This window comes from Ahaetulla prasina, chromosome 7 (assembly GCF_028640845.1).
Source record: "Ahaetulla prasina isolate Xishuangbanna chromosome 7, ASM2864084v1, whole genome shotgun sequence".
NCBI classification, from domain to species: Eukaryota; Metazoa; Chordata; class Lepidosauria; order Squamata; family Colubridae; genus Ahaetulla; species Ahaetulla prasina.
This window is the reverse complement of record NC_080545.1, coordinates 91000919-91016572: the sequence shown is the minus strand read 5'-3', so window position 1 is coordinate 91016572 and position 15654 is coordinate 91000919. Positions and strand designations below refer to the sequence as shown.

At 40.0% G+C, this 15654-nt stretch overlaps 1 protein-coding gene across 3 annotated transcripts in view; it reads right to left on the bottom strand.

The window, feature by feature from the left end:
* Positions 1-13730, bottom strand: part of SOX5 (SRY-box transcription factor 5) — a 623404-nt gene extending 609674 nt beyond the window's left edge. For 2 of the 3 annotated variants that reach the window (XM_058191770.1, XM_058191771.1), the window contains exon 1: positions 13461-13730. In XM_058191770.1, coding sequence (XP_058047753.1) covers positions 13461-13498 — 38 coding nt within the window. In that variant the 5' untranslated portion in view covers positions 13499-13730. The remainder of the gene's footprint in view (positions 1-13460) is intronic. The other variant, XM_058191772.1, reaches the window with a different exon arrangement.
* Between the last annotated feature and the right edge of the window lie 1924 nt (positions 13731-15654).

Genomic DNA, 15654 nt, shown 5'->3' with positions numbered 1-15654 from the left:
TTCATCACCTGCTAAACCGGGATACCTAATCATGATTTGTAGAATCACATGGAAAACTCACAGATGATATTGAGAAACCAAACTGACAAATTAAACACATAGTGTACTAAGCCATAACCTCATTCTGGCTTAGCCCGTTATAATAACTTGCCACTGGTTCAGACTTAACTCAGAATTTTTTCCATGTTACATGACATGACAATATGGGAAGGCACCTCATTTACCAAGCTATGAGATAGAAAGAAATCATCTTCTAATTCAAAAGACGATCTCTAAATATCTTGCTCCAGTTCACACAGAATCAATTCTTAAGTCCTGATTCACCTCCTGAACACATAAAATCAATAACCAAAGAAGAAAGTTAAAAGAGAAAGATATTTAAAATGTGGATATACTATAGCATGTTCCTTGCCATCCAAATCAAGGAATAACTTATTTCAGCAATTGTTTATCTACTACAGTTCAATATTCTATATACAACACAGATACACAGAAAGACCTAAAATAGCAGCTATTACTGCAGATATGATGCTGTTGCAGGTGGGAACACATTTTTTCATCTTTGAATGCAGAAGTCAATCAAACAATCATCATGGTCAAAACTCCAGGAGAATTTTGTTTTGATACTCCAGGTTAACCAAACTTCAATCTATAACTTTATAGATATGGCCTGGTGATAGTACATATAGTTTTATGCAGAAATTCCTGACGTTAACTTTCAGCATTCTCCCTGATCAATTTATATGTAATCCTAACCAATATATATATATATATCAGGACAGCTCAGAAAACCTTTTTAAAGCCTCTGGTCTAACTCCGCCGCCTTTGACATGACCTGAGTTTAATTCATGGAATCATCTGTTACAATGTCCTGCCTGTTGAAGACTACTTCAGCTTCAATCGCAACAATACACGAGCACACAATAGATTTAAGCTTAATGTGAACCGCTCCAATCTTGATTGCAGAAAATATAACTTCAGAAACAGAGTTGTTAATGCCTGGAATGCACTACCAGACTCTGTGGTCTCTTCCCAAAATCCCCAAAGCTTTAACCAAAGACTATCTACTATTGACCTCACCCCGTTCCTAAGAGGTCTGTAAGGAGCGTGCATAAGAGCACCAGCGTGCCTATCGTTCCTGTCCTAATGTTCCCTTTGATTGTATCCAATTTGTATAGTTATTTCATGCCTATGCTTATATATATGCTTATATATCATATAGTTATTTCTTGCTTATGTTTATATATACTGTTGTAACAAATAAAAAAAAATTAAAAAAAAACTTATCCAGAAGAAAACCAAATGTTAGAAGATGTGAAAGATTCTTAAATGCTTGACACCTAATAGTCCCTTCATAAGTCTATATACTATACATAGCTAGGGTCAGGAAATTAATAGTTACATTTTAAACATTTTGGAGGAAAAATACAAACTGTGGGGTATGAAGCAGACAATATTCTAATTAATCTGCCAGTCTTCAACTACTGTATAGAATGGAACTCAGTTTCTATTTCTCCAAAATTTGGAGTATGAGAAAATATACAATAAATCCAGTTCAAATTCTGTTTTCTGGATTTGTTTTTAGGATCCAGGTTAAGGCAAAAACATAATGATAATTCAAATTATATCAAAAATGATCACAGAACACAGAAAGTTCTATCCATTCTTAGACTTGAGCTGACATATTGTTCCTTTCTGTTGAAGGTGTAATAAACCTTGATGACTTAGAATAGGAAGAAATATTTTTTAAAAAATAAATAAATAAATAAAACCTCCAAATCAATTAATAAGCAAATTTGCTGCCACTATTTTGTGTTTTAGCACAAACAATTTATTTCCTGCACAATATACCTTTGAAATAAATTTAGCAACTTTTCACTGGCTGTGTGCCTAATGTACTAAAATTTAAGAAGTCAAATTTTCAATATGCTGTGCTGAAAGAGGCCCTTTTTACAGCTTGCAGTGGCTAAAATGAAACATAATTATGTTATTCCCTACCTGCATGTTCAGCTGCCTAAAATTCAACTGAATTGGTTATAGCAGAAATGTATAATCCAAGTCACCATTTGGACCCCTTCTCTTTGGAAGTAGCCAAAAGTTAGTTCTATGTTGTATTGTTAAAAAAAAAAATTGAAGAGGAGAAATATGGAACAGGTGGGAAGTAATCATATTAATACTATTTAATTAGCCCAAATTAAACTCTAATTAAATTTGAATATAATTAAAAGCCACCCAAAAGTCTGAGGCAAAGTTTGCTCAAAATCGTGCACGTTGGTGTTACAAAGAGAAAAGAATAATCTTATTGATCGTCTCATTTCTGTTAAAAGATAATGATCCAACAGTCTGGAAAATCCTACCAGCATTTAAGTATATCCAACTGCTTGGATCTCTTCCCACTGAAATCAACAGCTTGGAATTTCCATCAGCTCACGTCTCTGCAAGATTATCTAGCACTCGATATTGTGCACCATCTGTATCAAACCTAGTGGCCCTGTGTGATCAGAAAGAGGTAGGATCTAGGCCAGCATTCCTGATGAACAGCAGCTGCCCAGATCATCAGAAAATGCAAGGAAGGCATCATCGGATGCTTCTTGGGAGACCTAAGTTTGTTCTTGTGGCAAAGAGGTATCACAAAGTTGTCTGACACCCCCCCCCCCGGTTTTAGAGCCGTCTAAGCTACTGGCCGTCACCACATCTGGTGACAGAAAAACCGCATAAGCATCGTGTAAGAATGACAGGGGAACTGACACACTGCAAATTACCCCATGAAATGATTGCAGTGGAGAGACACATTAGTCTTGGCATAAGCGGAAAGGCTAAGCCGTTCATGATGCCATAAGATTTCACAAACTATACTTCACTGCATCAATTGCACAGAATATGATCCTTAAAAAGTATATATTAAAAAGAATATATATATATATATATTTTCCCCCAGCTTAGAAAAGACGGAGATAGTTGAAAGAGAGGTTCAAAGGATATGAAGCAAAATAATGTATCGGTTGAAGCTCAACAATCTGCTGGATTCATAGTTTCAGTGCTGCAATGAATTTTTGAGTATTTTAAGCATCCCAGGAGTTGCGTATGAATCTACAACTTGGGAGACAATGTAGATTTAGATACCTATTAAAAGGCATATTTAAAGAGGCTTTAAAAAACACACACATTAATATGAAACTGGAACAGAATTTTAGGTAAACAAACGATATTCCTCCAAACTGGGTCAGATATGCACATCCTTTGTATATTCGTGTGTGTTTTTACTGTGTCAAAAAAGGGTTACTTAACCAAAAACTGCATAACGAATCTAGAAAAGAAGCATAACTTGAACACAACTCCCATTCAAAAGCCAACGCATCGTTTATGGTATAGATTGGTTTTGAATAACATCTACTCTTCATGAGTATAAATCATTGATAGCCATAAACGGAGCTTTATCCACCCAAATAAAATAAAACATTTCCTGAATGTTGACAGACACTATAAGGTTCAGGAGAATTTGCAGGATTTCAGAATTAAATTCTTTTAAAGACAGAATTTATAAAGGGGAGAACGGAAGACTGTATTTTTAAAAAATGTATGCAGCATTTCACGGCAACTTAGAAAGCCCATCCTAATTATTTGTTTAGCAAAAGTATATTCTCGATATATAGAGAAGCATGGCATCTATGTACTATATGTGTATGTAAACATCTTTAAAGCCTCATATCTCTCGTAAATTTGAAAATGTAAAAACCCTTTTAAGAAAAGAATGGTGACTACATAGAGATTTGATCATTGAAATATTAAAAGCAATATAGAACACTGAAAACCCAAAGGATTCTGAATTATCCATTATAATAAATAAATGTTAACAGATAATTTGCAGAATTATTTTTTTATAACTAAAAGTTCCATCAAAATGAGCCTGGCCTTCTGAAGGAGCTCCATGTCTCTCACAAATGGACGAGATACAAGAACTAGCATTGCATTGTTGTTGAGAATCAAGGCCAAATTTCACACTATTACAGTAGTATGTAATAGTGTTATTATATTAGGGGAAAGAAAGTTGTTATCTGTGGATACAGAGGCTTTGCATAACTCTATTTCACAACTTAGAATCAGTATGTCAAAGTGTCCCAGAAAGAGGAATTTTAGGACAGCAGCACAACTGTTCAAATAACACTTTAGTGAATACAACCTACTATATTCTAATGTGATTCCATGTATCTACAATTGCATTTTAGAAACTTCGAAGTTTCTTGTTAGTATAAATGAGGCTTGCTGGCTTAAGTTTGTTGCTGAATCCCTTGACCTTCCTCTTACATTCTATGAATAATTTTGTTACTTAAACAAAATACACCTAACATATAAGGTTTAATAGAACGGCGATGCAACACACCTAATGTATAATCTTTACTCTAATGGCAGGAAGATATTAAAGAACAGTGCTTAATTTAAAGAAAATGAAAAAGCAGACTGTAATAAAGCCCATGAGATGCCCGGATTTGAAGGGAATGAAAACCTTTTAAACTGTTTAGAACAGCAATGGATAAACCTTTGCTAAACTATTTATCCCATGAAAAAAAAAATCAGTAATTCTGTGATCTTTTGGAAGACGATTTAAATTAAGATTATGAATGCGATGTATAATACATTAAGACAAAATTTATAACCCAAAAGAGGAACGGGAGGGGAAGATTTATGTGCTAACTTTCTTATAGAAATCAATGAGACATGCATTGAATAACATGCCACTATATCTTTATATCATTAAATCAACTATTGGAATATAATGCTTAAGGATTTTTTTTTTTTTTAAAGTGAAACTGGAATAAATTATTAGTTCATACACTGTTGGTCACTTGGTTCTAAAATGCAGCTTATATTTTCTTTGAATTTATGATTTTGTGAATAATGGGGTTTGCAACAGATAAAAAAGCCAGACTGCTAATTCCATTTTACTTTATGGATGGTGCCACAATTACTGTTATCAGCACAAGCTGCCCGTTTACCATCATACAGGTGTTAGGTTGGGATGCCAAAAAATCTTTCTCTGTCAATTGCACATGTGTTTGGACACATTGCTTATTTCCAAAGTGTAAAATGACTAGCCTTTGCTACTGGAACGTATCTGCACGTTCGGCATTTATTACACTCACCCACTCCAACCGATAGAATGGTCAGGAGTAGCCAGGAATATCATGCATACTGAAAAACAAAGCAAAATAGACAAAAACAACCCAGAAGTTTTCCAACCCAATCCTAGCAGATTTTGGACAAAGACAACTTTGTTTCATTTTCTTAAGGGTTAAAATGGGGTACATTTTACTACAAGGTCTTGAGGGCGCCACACAAATGCCACCATGGGACGTTAGTTTACCCTTTTTCAATCCAAGCACAGCAAGTCACAAAAAAAAGCCAATCTGAACAATTGTAACTGTTCTCTCATCTAGATTTATTGCATGACAGAAAACTCCACCACGGTTATAACATGTAGCGTTTGGACACACCACCTTCCAGGAACTTCTCAACTTGGCAAATGATTAGGAACCCAGTGAGGTGACAGAGTGATTTGCAAGGATGCGTTGTCCTATCTATTCTGCTCTCAAACACCCCCCCTAGTGGTTGATTAGCTTTAGGCATTGTGGGACCACCTCAAACTTAAAACGATCCTCAAGATGCAAACCAATCATGAGCAGACTAAGTATCTAATTGAACCCTGAAACGATTTCAGTGCCTTTAAGAATGAGTTGTTTCAGTGTACACACACACACACACACACACACACACAGAGTCAACTCACACAGAAAGGCAGCCTTGTCTTTCTGGACATCAGCATCACTCTGGTGCAGTCCTCCGTTTTAAATAATACAAAAAGTTAAGTTTTCCAAACTCCCCTCCCTCTTCACCGGCTGGCCTAAATCTATAAATCCCAAGTGTTAGGAAAGAATATAATTTATAAAATATTTAACGAAGGTGCAAATTTAGAGAAAGAGGAAGAGGTCTGAGCGAATTCTGCAAGGGAATCATGCTTACTTTTATTCACTTTGGCTAGAAAAAACGGTCTTGAGCACTCCGCTGTGCTGGTCTGCAGTAACAGCACCGGGGAATGTTCTACAGAAAACATACTTTTGGCGTGCCAAATCTCCTGCTTAAAACAAAACCTTCAGCGAAGGCTTTGGAGTAGCAGAAGAACTAGGGAAAAAAAGTGTCATTTTGACAATGTCATTTTAGTACAAAATTACAACATTTCAGCATTAGCTAAATTTGGGGAACTGGCTCCTTTTTGAGCTGTACAAGGATGCTGAACTTACCACTCCAAAATTGGAGGAAGATGTCAACAACCAGTAAATGTCTGTAAGACTTACTGCATGTTAACACCTCACCCCCAAATCAATAGTGTGTGTGTGTGTGTTGCTTAAATTTAGGGTAACCGTGAATATCACCCAGCTCCTTCCCCTCCAGCTAGTTGTTCTCCGTCTCACGTGTATTGCTCCATATGTACCCTCTATATCTAAATAAATGCATCATGATTGAAAGCAACATATCAATTCCATAAGGGAACCAAGAAAACCTTATCCGATTCCTATCAAAAAGCACCCAGGTTGAAACAACAAGGGGGAGCATTTAAAACAGGGTACCGACACTGGACATCCTTTTAGTTTTCTCCAGGATGCTACAATTCCTGTGTTTTCCTTATGCAATGGTCAACAGAAACTGGGAAAAGAACGACACTTCCTCCCTCCCTTAAAGTACCAATCTTACTTTGCACACAGTATTCATGCGTAAATGTTTTAAAGACTGATGGCTTGAAACTAAAGGAGAGACTGCCCACCCCTTTCTTTCTCCTTCTCCCAGTAACTCTTCGAAGACCAAGGACAAGGTAGTGACTTGGTTTGACATTTGACAATGAACACTACAAGGTTCGTTCCACTACAGAAATTGTTTCTTAGCTCATCCTCGGAGTTAATTCCAGCTCAGCTTTTCCATATTTCCCCTCAATGGACAAGTTTACAGAAGGATAGGCTTCAAACAGCAACCTCAATCATAATTTTACACCCAACGTGTTGTTTCCTAGAGATCCTAAAAACCAAGCATGGTAAAATCATGTCCAAAGCAAATGCCAAACTGGGTGTGGGGGGGAAGCATTAATCCCTTCTCACATCAAACAGGACACATGCTGTTCGGCCATAATGGAAGTTTGTAGCTATTCCCAGTTCTTGGTATACTTCAGTGCTTTGGTCTAAAATTAATAATAATGATAACTGACAAAATTGCCATCCGTCCATTGCAAAAGGCAGCTCTCTACCTGGGACAGTTTGCATCCTGCCAGGATACTTTTTAACACCATCATTCAACAACATCTACCTATTCCAGATCCTTGGAAAGGACCTGATAGGTAGATAAATATGCCAAATCTGTCTAAAGAGTTGGCCGAGTTTGTGCCTAACCATAATGATGATGATGATAATAATAATAATAATAACAACAGCAACAGCAGCAGCAGCAGCAGCAGCAATAACAACAATAACAACAACAACAACAATGAAATGTTGATAATATGAAGCTTTGGCTTTTAAAGGAAAGCCTTCGGTACAACTTTCTCTATGCTGATGGCCGTAAGATCGGTTAGGCTATTATTCCCCTGCTGTCTGGGAAGATGAGACTTGTGAATTTAGGGAGCATAGATTGGGTACAATTGCTGCAGAACATTTTTTGCAAGAGAGTGATTCAGCAGTACCTACTTTCCTCTATTTACTATATTGGTGTTGAATTTAATGGGAGACCAAGATTAAAAGAATACATATTGGAACACTGTTTCCAAAGTGCCACAATTAAGATCTTTTTTTAAAAAAAAAAAGAAAGGAAAATAAAATCTTAAATCTTCTTTGTCAGATGTTACTTAAATTAGTTTTCGCCCTTTTTTTTTAGAGCAAGTCAATCAAAATGTTAAGTTTTATTTTACTTTTTTTCTTCTAGTTCTCTAATCTTTCGTATGAGAAGAGTCCACCTTTCACCATAAAGTTGCACTAATTCATGCACAAATATATGGCTCTGGATAACTCATGAATTTAACATCACCTATAACCAGGAATATTAAGTATTCCCTTTCTCTTTTCTTATTTCAATATACTAGAATTTATGAAGAGTTTTAAAGTTCACGACAGGCATTTTTCAACTCACAATCATTCTTATACATTCTAGATTGTGAGGACGCTGTTACAGATTCTCTCTATGGACTGCTTACAGAAATCAAAACTTTATTTGGACTTGTCCACATTAGACTGCTATAGGGCACCATCTTATTTGCACACAAAAAAGGAAATTAGAAAGCACAAAGCCATGCATTTTACACAGAATTAAGAACAAGCTAATTTAATTAGACCTGTTTTAACTGTATTTAGAATGGATGCCTTTAAAAAGTCTCTAGCATGAAATATGATAATTATATCTATCAGAGAAATAGGATGCCTGATCCCGTTAGAAGCTTTCAGTGTGCTGCAATTTCAAAGTTTGTATATGTAGTTTGGGCTGCAGGAAGCATCTTCTAACATTTTGGTAGAATTATACAGGCACATGTTGGGATCATCAGCTTGCCAAAAATTGCTAAGCCTATCCTGATTTTAAATCAATCAGTTGGACAGAGAAATTCACAAAACTGAACAGAGTTATTGTAAATATTGCTCCAGATTTCTGCTTCATTTTTCACCGGATGCTCTAGAGAGTTTTCATCCCAAACTTCTGTGTGTTCAAAGTTAAAAGAAAATCATGGGAACCAAAGCAGTACTCAGATCTTTTTTTTTTTTTAAATCTGAATAAGGTCCCTTCCTATGAAAGCCATGAATTTTCTTCACAAAGTTAAGGTTAAGTTCTAAGAGTTTTAAAATTCTGTCCAAACTGAAGAGCAATGAAAGAAACAAATTGCTTCCTACAAAAGGTACAGTGGATGACTTGATAAATGACAATGAAACCAAAATTCCTCGAATTATACATTTTTACTCCTTACAGCTTCATTAAATATATATATATACATATATATGTAAAATGGGCCTTAAGACAATTAGCAAGCTATAACTTAGTCTGACAGGTGAAAACCCTACTTTAACAAAATGCATTTAAAAAAACAACAACCCATTAAGTGCTGGAGTGAGCCGGGCTGGAGAAAAGGGGAGGAGGGGTTGGTTCCCCCCCACCCTGCAAATTGTACAAATTCTGCAGTAAATAAAATCCACAACCTGTCCTCTTTACCATGTGTATGCAACTAGAGTCAAACACAGAGAATGTAAACAAATGGTAATGATTAACAGAGATATTGGTCTGGATTACTAGCTTAAACCACAGATGGAAAATGGTAAATTAAAAAAAAAAAGGAATTAGACGACAAGGTTTATTTTGTTTCTTTTTTTAAAAAAAAAAATTAATATTGCTATCAACATAGGTCGATAGACTTATGTCTGTGAAAACTAGTTAAAACGTAGATTATTCTAACCAGCCCTTCTTTCAGCCCTTCCTGAGCATTAATAAAGTAAAATTTCTGAATGCACACCTCAGTTTATAAAAAGAGAGAGAGAGAGAGATGCCAATTTAGTTTTTTCCTACGCTCAAAGCCTTTGCTTCCAAATTAACAAGAAGCCTTGTTCTTTAAAACAGAAAGTACACCAACAGTGCTTGGGGGGCGGGGGAGGTAAGCGGAGCGTGCCTTTTACACTCTTATCTGCCTCACCTATTAAACTTGTACAAAAAGTTAAAGCACACACACCCTGAGTTTGCTTCTCCGCCAGCCTCTCCTAATGCATTGGACAGAGCTGGCAAAATACTTCCCCAAGTCTTGTCAGGAAGAAAATGATTATCCGCAGGTTAATTTAGGGAATACTAAGAAAAACACTTCGGCTCTTCCAAGTGTGTTCCCATCACAATATTAAAGGGGGAGGGGTTGGTTCCCCCCCACCCTGCAAATTGTACAAATTCTGCAGTAAATAAAATCCACAACCTGTCCTCTTTACCATGTGTATGCAACTAGAGTCAAACACAGAGAATGTAAACAAATGGTAATGATTAACAGAGATATTGGTCTGGATTACTAGCTTAAACCACAGATGGAAAATGGTAAATTAAAAAAAAAAAGGAATTAGTCGACAAGGTTTATTTTGTTTCTTTTTTAAAAAAAAATTAATATTGCTATCAACATAGGTCGATAGACTTATGTCTGTGAAAACTAGTTAACACGTAGATTATTCTAACCAGCCCTTCTTTCAGCTCTTCCTGAGCATTAATAAAGTAAAATTTCTGAATGCACACCTCAGTTTATAAAAAGAGAGAGAGAGAGATGCCAATTTAGTTTTTTCCTACGCTCAAAGCCTTTGCTTCCAAATTAACAAGAAGCCTTGTTCTTTAAAACAGAAAGTACACCAACAGTGCTTGGGGGGGCGGGGGAGGTAAGCGGAGCGTGCCTTTTACACTCTTATCTGCCTCACCTATTAAACTTGTACAAAAAGTTAAAGCACACACACCCTGAGTTTGCTTCTCCGCCAGCCTCTCCTAATGCATTGGACAGAGCTGGCAAAATACTTCCCCAAGTCTTGTCGGGAAGAAAATGATTATCCGCAGGTTAATTTAGGGAATACTAAGAAAAACACTTCGGCTCTTCCAAGTGTGTTCCCATCACAATATTAAAGGGGGAGGTTGGTTCCCCCACCCTGCAAATTGTACAAATTCTGCAGTAAATAAAATCCACAACCTGTCCTCTTTACCATGTGTATGCAACTAGAGTCAAACACAGAGAATGTAAACAAATGGTAATGATTAACAGAGATATTGGTCTGGATTACTAGCTTAAACCACAGATGGAAAATGGTAAATTAAAAAAAAAAAGGAATTAGTCGACAAGGTTTATTTTGTTTCTTTTTTAAAAAAAAATTAATATTGCTATCAACATAGGTCGATAGACTTATGTCTGTGAAAACTAGTTAACACGTAGATTATTCTAACCAGCCCTTCTTTCAGCTCTTCCTGAGCATTAATAAAGTAAAATTTCTGAATGCACACCTCAGTTTATAAAAAGAGAGAGAGAGAGATGCCAATTTAGTTTTTTCCTACGCTCAAAGCCTTTGCTTCCAAATTAACAAGAAGCCTTGTTCTTTAAAACAGAAAGTACACCAACAGTGCTTGGGGGGGCGGGGGAGGTAAGCGGAGCGTGCCTTTTACACTCTTATCTGCCTCACCTATTAAACTTGTACAAAAAGTTAAAGCACACACACCCTGAGTTTGCTTCTCCGCCAGCCTCTCCTAATGCATTGGACAGAGCTGGCAAAATACTTCCCCAAGTCTTGTCAGGAAGAAAATGATTATCCGCAGGTTAATTTAGGGAATACTAAGAAAAACACTTCGGCTCTTCCAAGTGTGTTCCCATCACAATATTAAAGGGGGAGGGAGGAGGAGGGAGCTGTAAATGTCAGAGATTTTCAACAAAGGAGAGGAATTAATTGAATCAAATAAAACCTTGGAAGGAGCTCAGAAGCTCCCGTCAAAGGTGTTTTCCGAGTCAGCTTTAGAACTGCTTTTTTTTTTCTCCCCACAAATTCAGAAATAGAGTAATAGCCGTGTATCTGCATATATTCAGATCGTGGTTGTTGTGTTTTATTTATCTAAGGAGCGTTCTTGCACGAGTGTCCCTGCACTTCCTCCCCTTTCTTAAGATCTCCTCCCCACCTCCCTGCCTTTTACTATCCAATTCACCCACTTCAGCAGTGAACAGCTTGACTTCCCATATTTTTCACCAGCTGGTCTATCACCTAGCTTGCACTACAGGCTCAGTTGCAACCAAATGTTTATGCAGAAGGTAGTTTTCATGAAAACTTTGGTGTGAGAGGAGAGTAGTGATAGAGTTGGCCTTTCTTTCTTTCTTTCTTTCTTTCTTTCTCTTTTTCTTTCTTTTCTTTCTTTCTCTTTCTCTTTCTTTTTTCCCCTACTGCCAAGACCTAAGTTTCACTCACTCTTCACAGCTAAACAAGATATACATGCAGGATTTAGCAGGGGGAAAAAGAGGAAAGGGACGGGGCAGGGGAAGAAGGGGACACTGTAGGTCAGGAAGGGAGAACCCCCCCCTCCCCGATTCATCCCGAGGAACTGGCCAACGCGGTTTGAGAAACGCCTTTTTGAGACCTCATTGCCCCAAAACTCGAGATTTATGGGGAAAATAAACACTCTCCAGGAACGTTAAAAACTCTGGCAAGTGTGTCCTCTGATGGAAGAGGGTAAGGAAACAGACGGTAACCCAAATAAACCGTAAATTAGAGTGTGTGTGTGTGTGGGGGGGAGATCTCTGACACACGGGGGGGACAAAGCTGCAGGCATCATCTCCGAAGGAAGATTATTATTATTATCATTTGGTCCTTTTGCGCCCTGCCATCTATTATTACGGCGGTTGCTATTCATCCCGCACAAGGACTTTTGGGAAGTTGCCTTCCAGTTACCACGCCTCTAAATCTAACAGCAGCAGCACTCTTTCCTCCTCTCCCCCCCCCAACCTTCACCAAAAAGCACCCCTGGGCTCTTCTGAAACTTGGGTTCTTATTCTCCTCTTCCTCCTCCTCCTCTCCGCCACCAGCCCTGCCGTCATCCCGGCGGAAAGCTCCGAACGGGAAGTTTCAAGTCTCCGCTCCCTCGATTTCCCCCATTCATCCCAGGAAGCGCTTCCCCGCCACCGCGGCTCGCGGAAAGGAAAAGAGGGGGGGGGGGAAAGGGGGGGGAAATCCCCCACCCCTCCCCAAGACCCAATTCCCCAAGGGGGTCAAGACCTGCGGGCTTTGCAACCAGCAGGCGGCGGATTCAGAAGGACTGCGGAGGTGGGGCGGGGGGGACAGTTTGTGAAAGCCGGCAGGCTGGGTTTGGACCAAGGAGGTGGGGGGGGGGACACACCAGAGAAACCGGTTTGCATTGCGGGGGCAATAGGGGACCGGGGGGACGGGGAGCCATCCTGTCCGCATTCAGCCCAAGTCGCTTTCGGGACCTTTAGACGATCGCTTTCCGCTGAGTTTAAAACACCGGAGGAGGGGGACTGGGACGGGGAAGCGGCGCGGCGGCGGCGGGTTGGGGGGAGCGAAGAAGCGCGCTAGGAAATGCAAAAGAAACCAGCTGCGAAGGCAGATCGGTAGCGCTCGGCGCCGGTGGTTGCATGCTGGGAAGGGAAGAGGAGGAGGAGGAGGAGGTGAGGGTAGGGGGACAGACACACACACGCAACCCGAGCGCTACCGTGCCGTTGTGTTTGTTCGATTCGCTTCTCGGGCTCGCCCGGAGGGAAAGTTTGTGGAACCCCCGTGCGCCGCTTTCCATCCTCGCGCGCCCCCCTCCCCGCTCCATCCCCGCCGGCCGGGGCGAAAGGAAGGCACCGCGGAGAACCGAGGAAGAAGGGGGGAAAAGAAAGAAAGAAAAGAAAAAAGAAAAGAAAAGAAAAGAAAAAAAAGCATGCGGTAGCTCACCTTTCAAACTCCGGAGGTAAATCAGGGTCAGTGAGCATGCTGGAATTACCAAAAAAAAAAAAAAAAGGAGGAGGAGGAGGAAGGAAAAAAAAAAGAGAATATATCGATATATTTTTTTCTCCTCCCCTCCCTTTGACACCCGGTAGCCTCCTGCGATCGCCTCCGACTGAACCTGTCAAGTGGATCCAAAGCTCCTAAACCGATAGATTATTCTCTCTCTCCGCCGCTCGCTCGCTCGCTCGCTCCCCTCTCTAAGCTCAAACTCCTTGACCAGTCTCTTAAAGGGGCAGCACACTTTAGCTGGAGGAGACGGTGCGCTTAGCTCCCCCCACAACAGCGCCACATGGCTGCGGTCTGCCCGCAAAGTCTCTCTGGGTACCGTCTCTCGCCGAAGTCGCCGCTAGCAGGGGGAGGGAGGGAGGGAGGGAGGGAATGGAGGCGGGCCGGGGTGAGGTGGGGTGGGGGAGCTTCGCCGGAGAGAGGGTCTTTCGACTCTCCCCCTTCCCCTTCCCTTCCCTTCCCTTCCCCAACCCGAGCCAGCCCCGCCATCCAGATCCTCCACCTACAACTGGGCTCGCCACACGTTTCCCCAGCAGGATCAAAGATCACAAGCCAATGGAGAAGTTCAATTGGAGGCCTCCCCCCCCCCGCCCTTCCAGTCCCCGAATTTCGGACGGCCGATAAATAAATCAATGCCCTCCCTCTTGCTTTCCACCGCTCTCTCCCACCTACCCGTCTCCAGCCTCACTTTCCCAAAATGTGCTCTGGCCAGGCACAGTACATTAATCCGGTGATCAAATATGTTCCTTGCTGAAATCAATTATGTCGCATGCATCCTAGAGATGCAGACACAACACACACACACACACAGAGAGAGACACAACGAGGAAATCAATACTTGGAGTTAGGATCAAACTCCTCCCTTCTGTTTCAAAGAGTTGCAAGGGCCAAATACAGGTATACAGAGAAGACGGGCTGTTGTTGTTTTTTTAATACTGCCAATCGGAAATGTTACGTTGTTTTTCTCAAGGAGAGTGGGCATCAAGTTGGAAAAGTGGGTATGTTTGTGCGTCTCTACCCTGAAGAGAAAAGAGTTTTGCACAAACACACTCAGAGACACAAACGCCCGTCATTTCTTCAAAGGAATCTTCCGCAAATTCTGCTTAGCAGAATCAAAACCTTTTAACGCCATTCTCACTTTCCCCGAGAATTCTGTGGGATGGAGACAGGCAGTGTTAGAATGATGCATATGCATCACATATAAAGTTCTCTTTCCCCCCCTCCCTCCTTCTTTGCCAATCTAGGTCTCTGTGAGTTCAGGCAGAGAATGAACGCACAGGTGTGCACTTGCACCATTGAAAAAAAAACACACACCACCTTTTGATTCGGTGAACTACTTTTTATCCCGTATAAATTTGATAAACAAACAAGCAAATAAATAGATAAATAAATCTCCCATACCAGCTACACACCCTTCACTTTACTCTTTCTGTCGATCTGAGGTGAGATGATGTGGCCATAAGGAAGAAAAGAAAACAACAAACAAACAAACAAACAAACTTGTCAGCTGCATCCTCACAAAAGGCTTAATCTAGATGCTGAACTGCACCAGTGAACATACATTATTCCAACAAGTTGGGTCTGCAGGACTTGCTAAGGTATCATTAAAAAAAACGGGGCATCATTGCATGTTGCACAAAATGCACCAAGTAGATCTTTCATTGACTTGGGAAGTGTGTTGTCTGAATGTAGCCACTCAGTGTAATCAGGAAGAGGAGCAGGAACAGAGAGAGAGAGAGAGAGAGAAGGAAGAGGAGAAAGACAGAAGAAAGAGGAGAGAGAGAGAGAGAAAGAAGGAAAAGAAAGAAGAGAGAGACTGAAGATGTATCCCATTTGCATTCCTAGAATCATATTTTAATTGCATTGAATGGTAATTAATTACCATTAATACTTTGTGTGCGTGAGTATCACATACACATATTATTCCCCACCACACAGTCTTCAAAAAGGAAGGGGAAAAAAGCCTCCCTCTCACTCTGTGCAGGGAAAAAAAAAACTCTACCCTACACAACAATCAAGCATTGTTCTACTGAAAGAAAAGCAACTTTGACAGACTGAAATATACCAGAGGCCCCTTCAAGGAAACCTGTAAACAACTTGTCACTCACTCTGTCGGTTTCACTGCTTTGCCCAC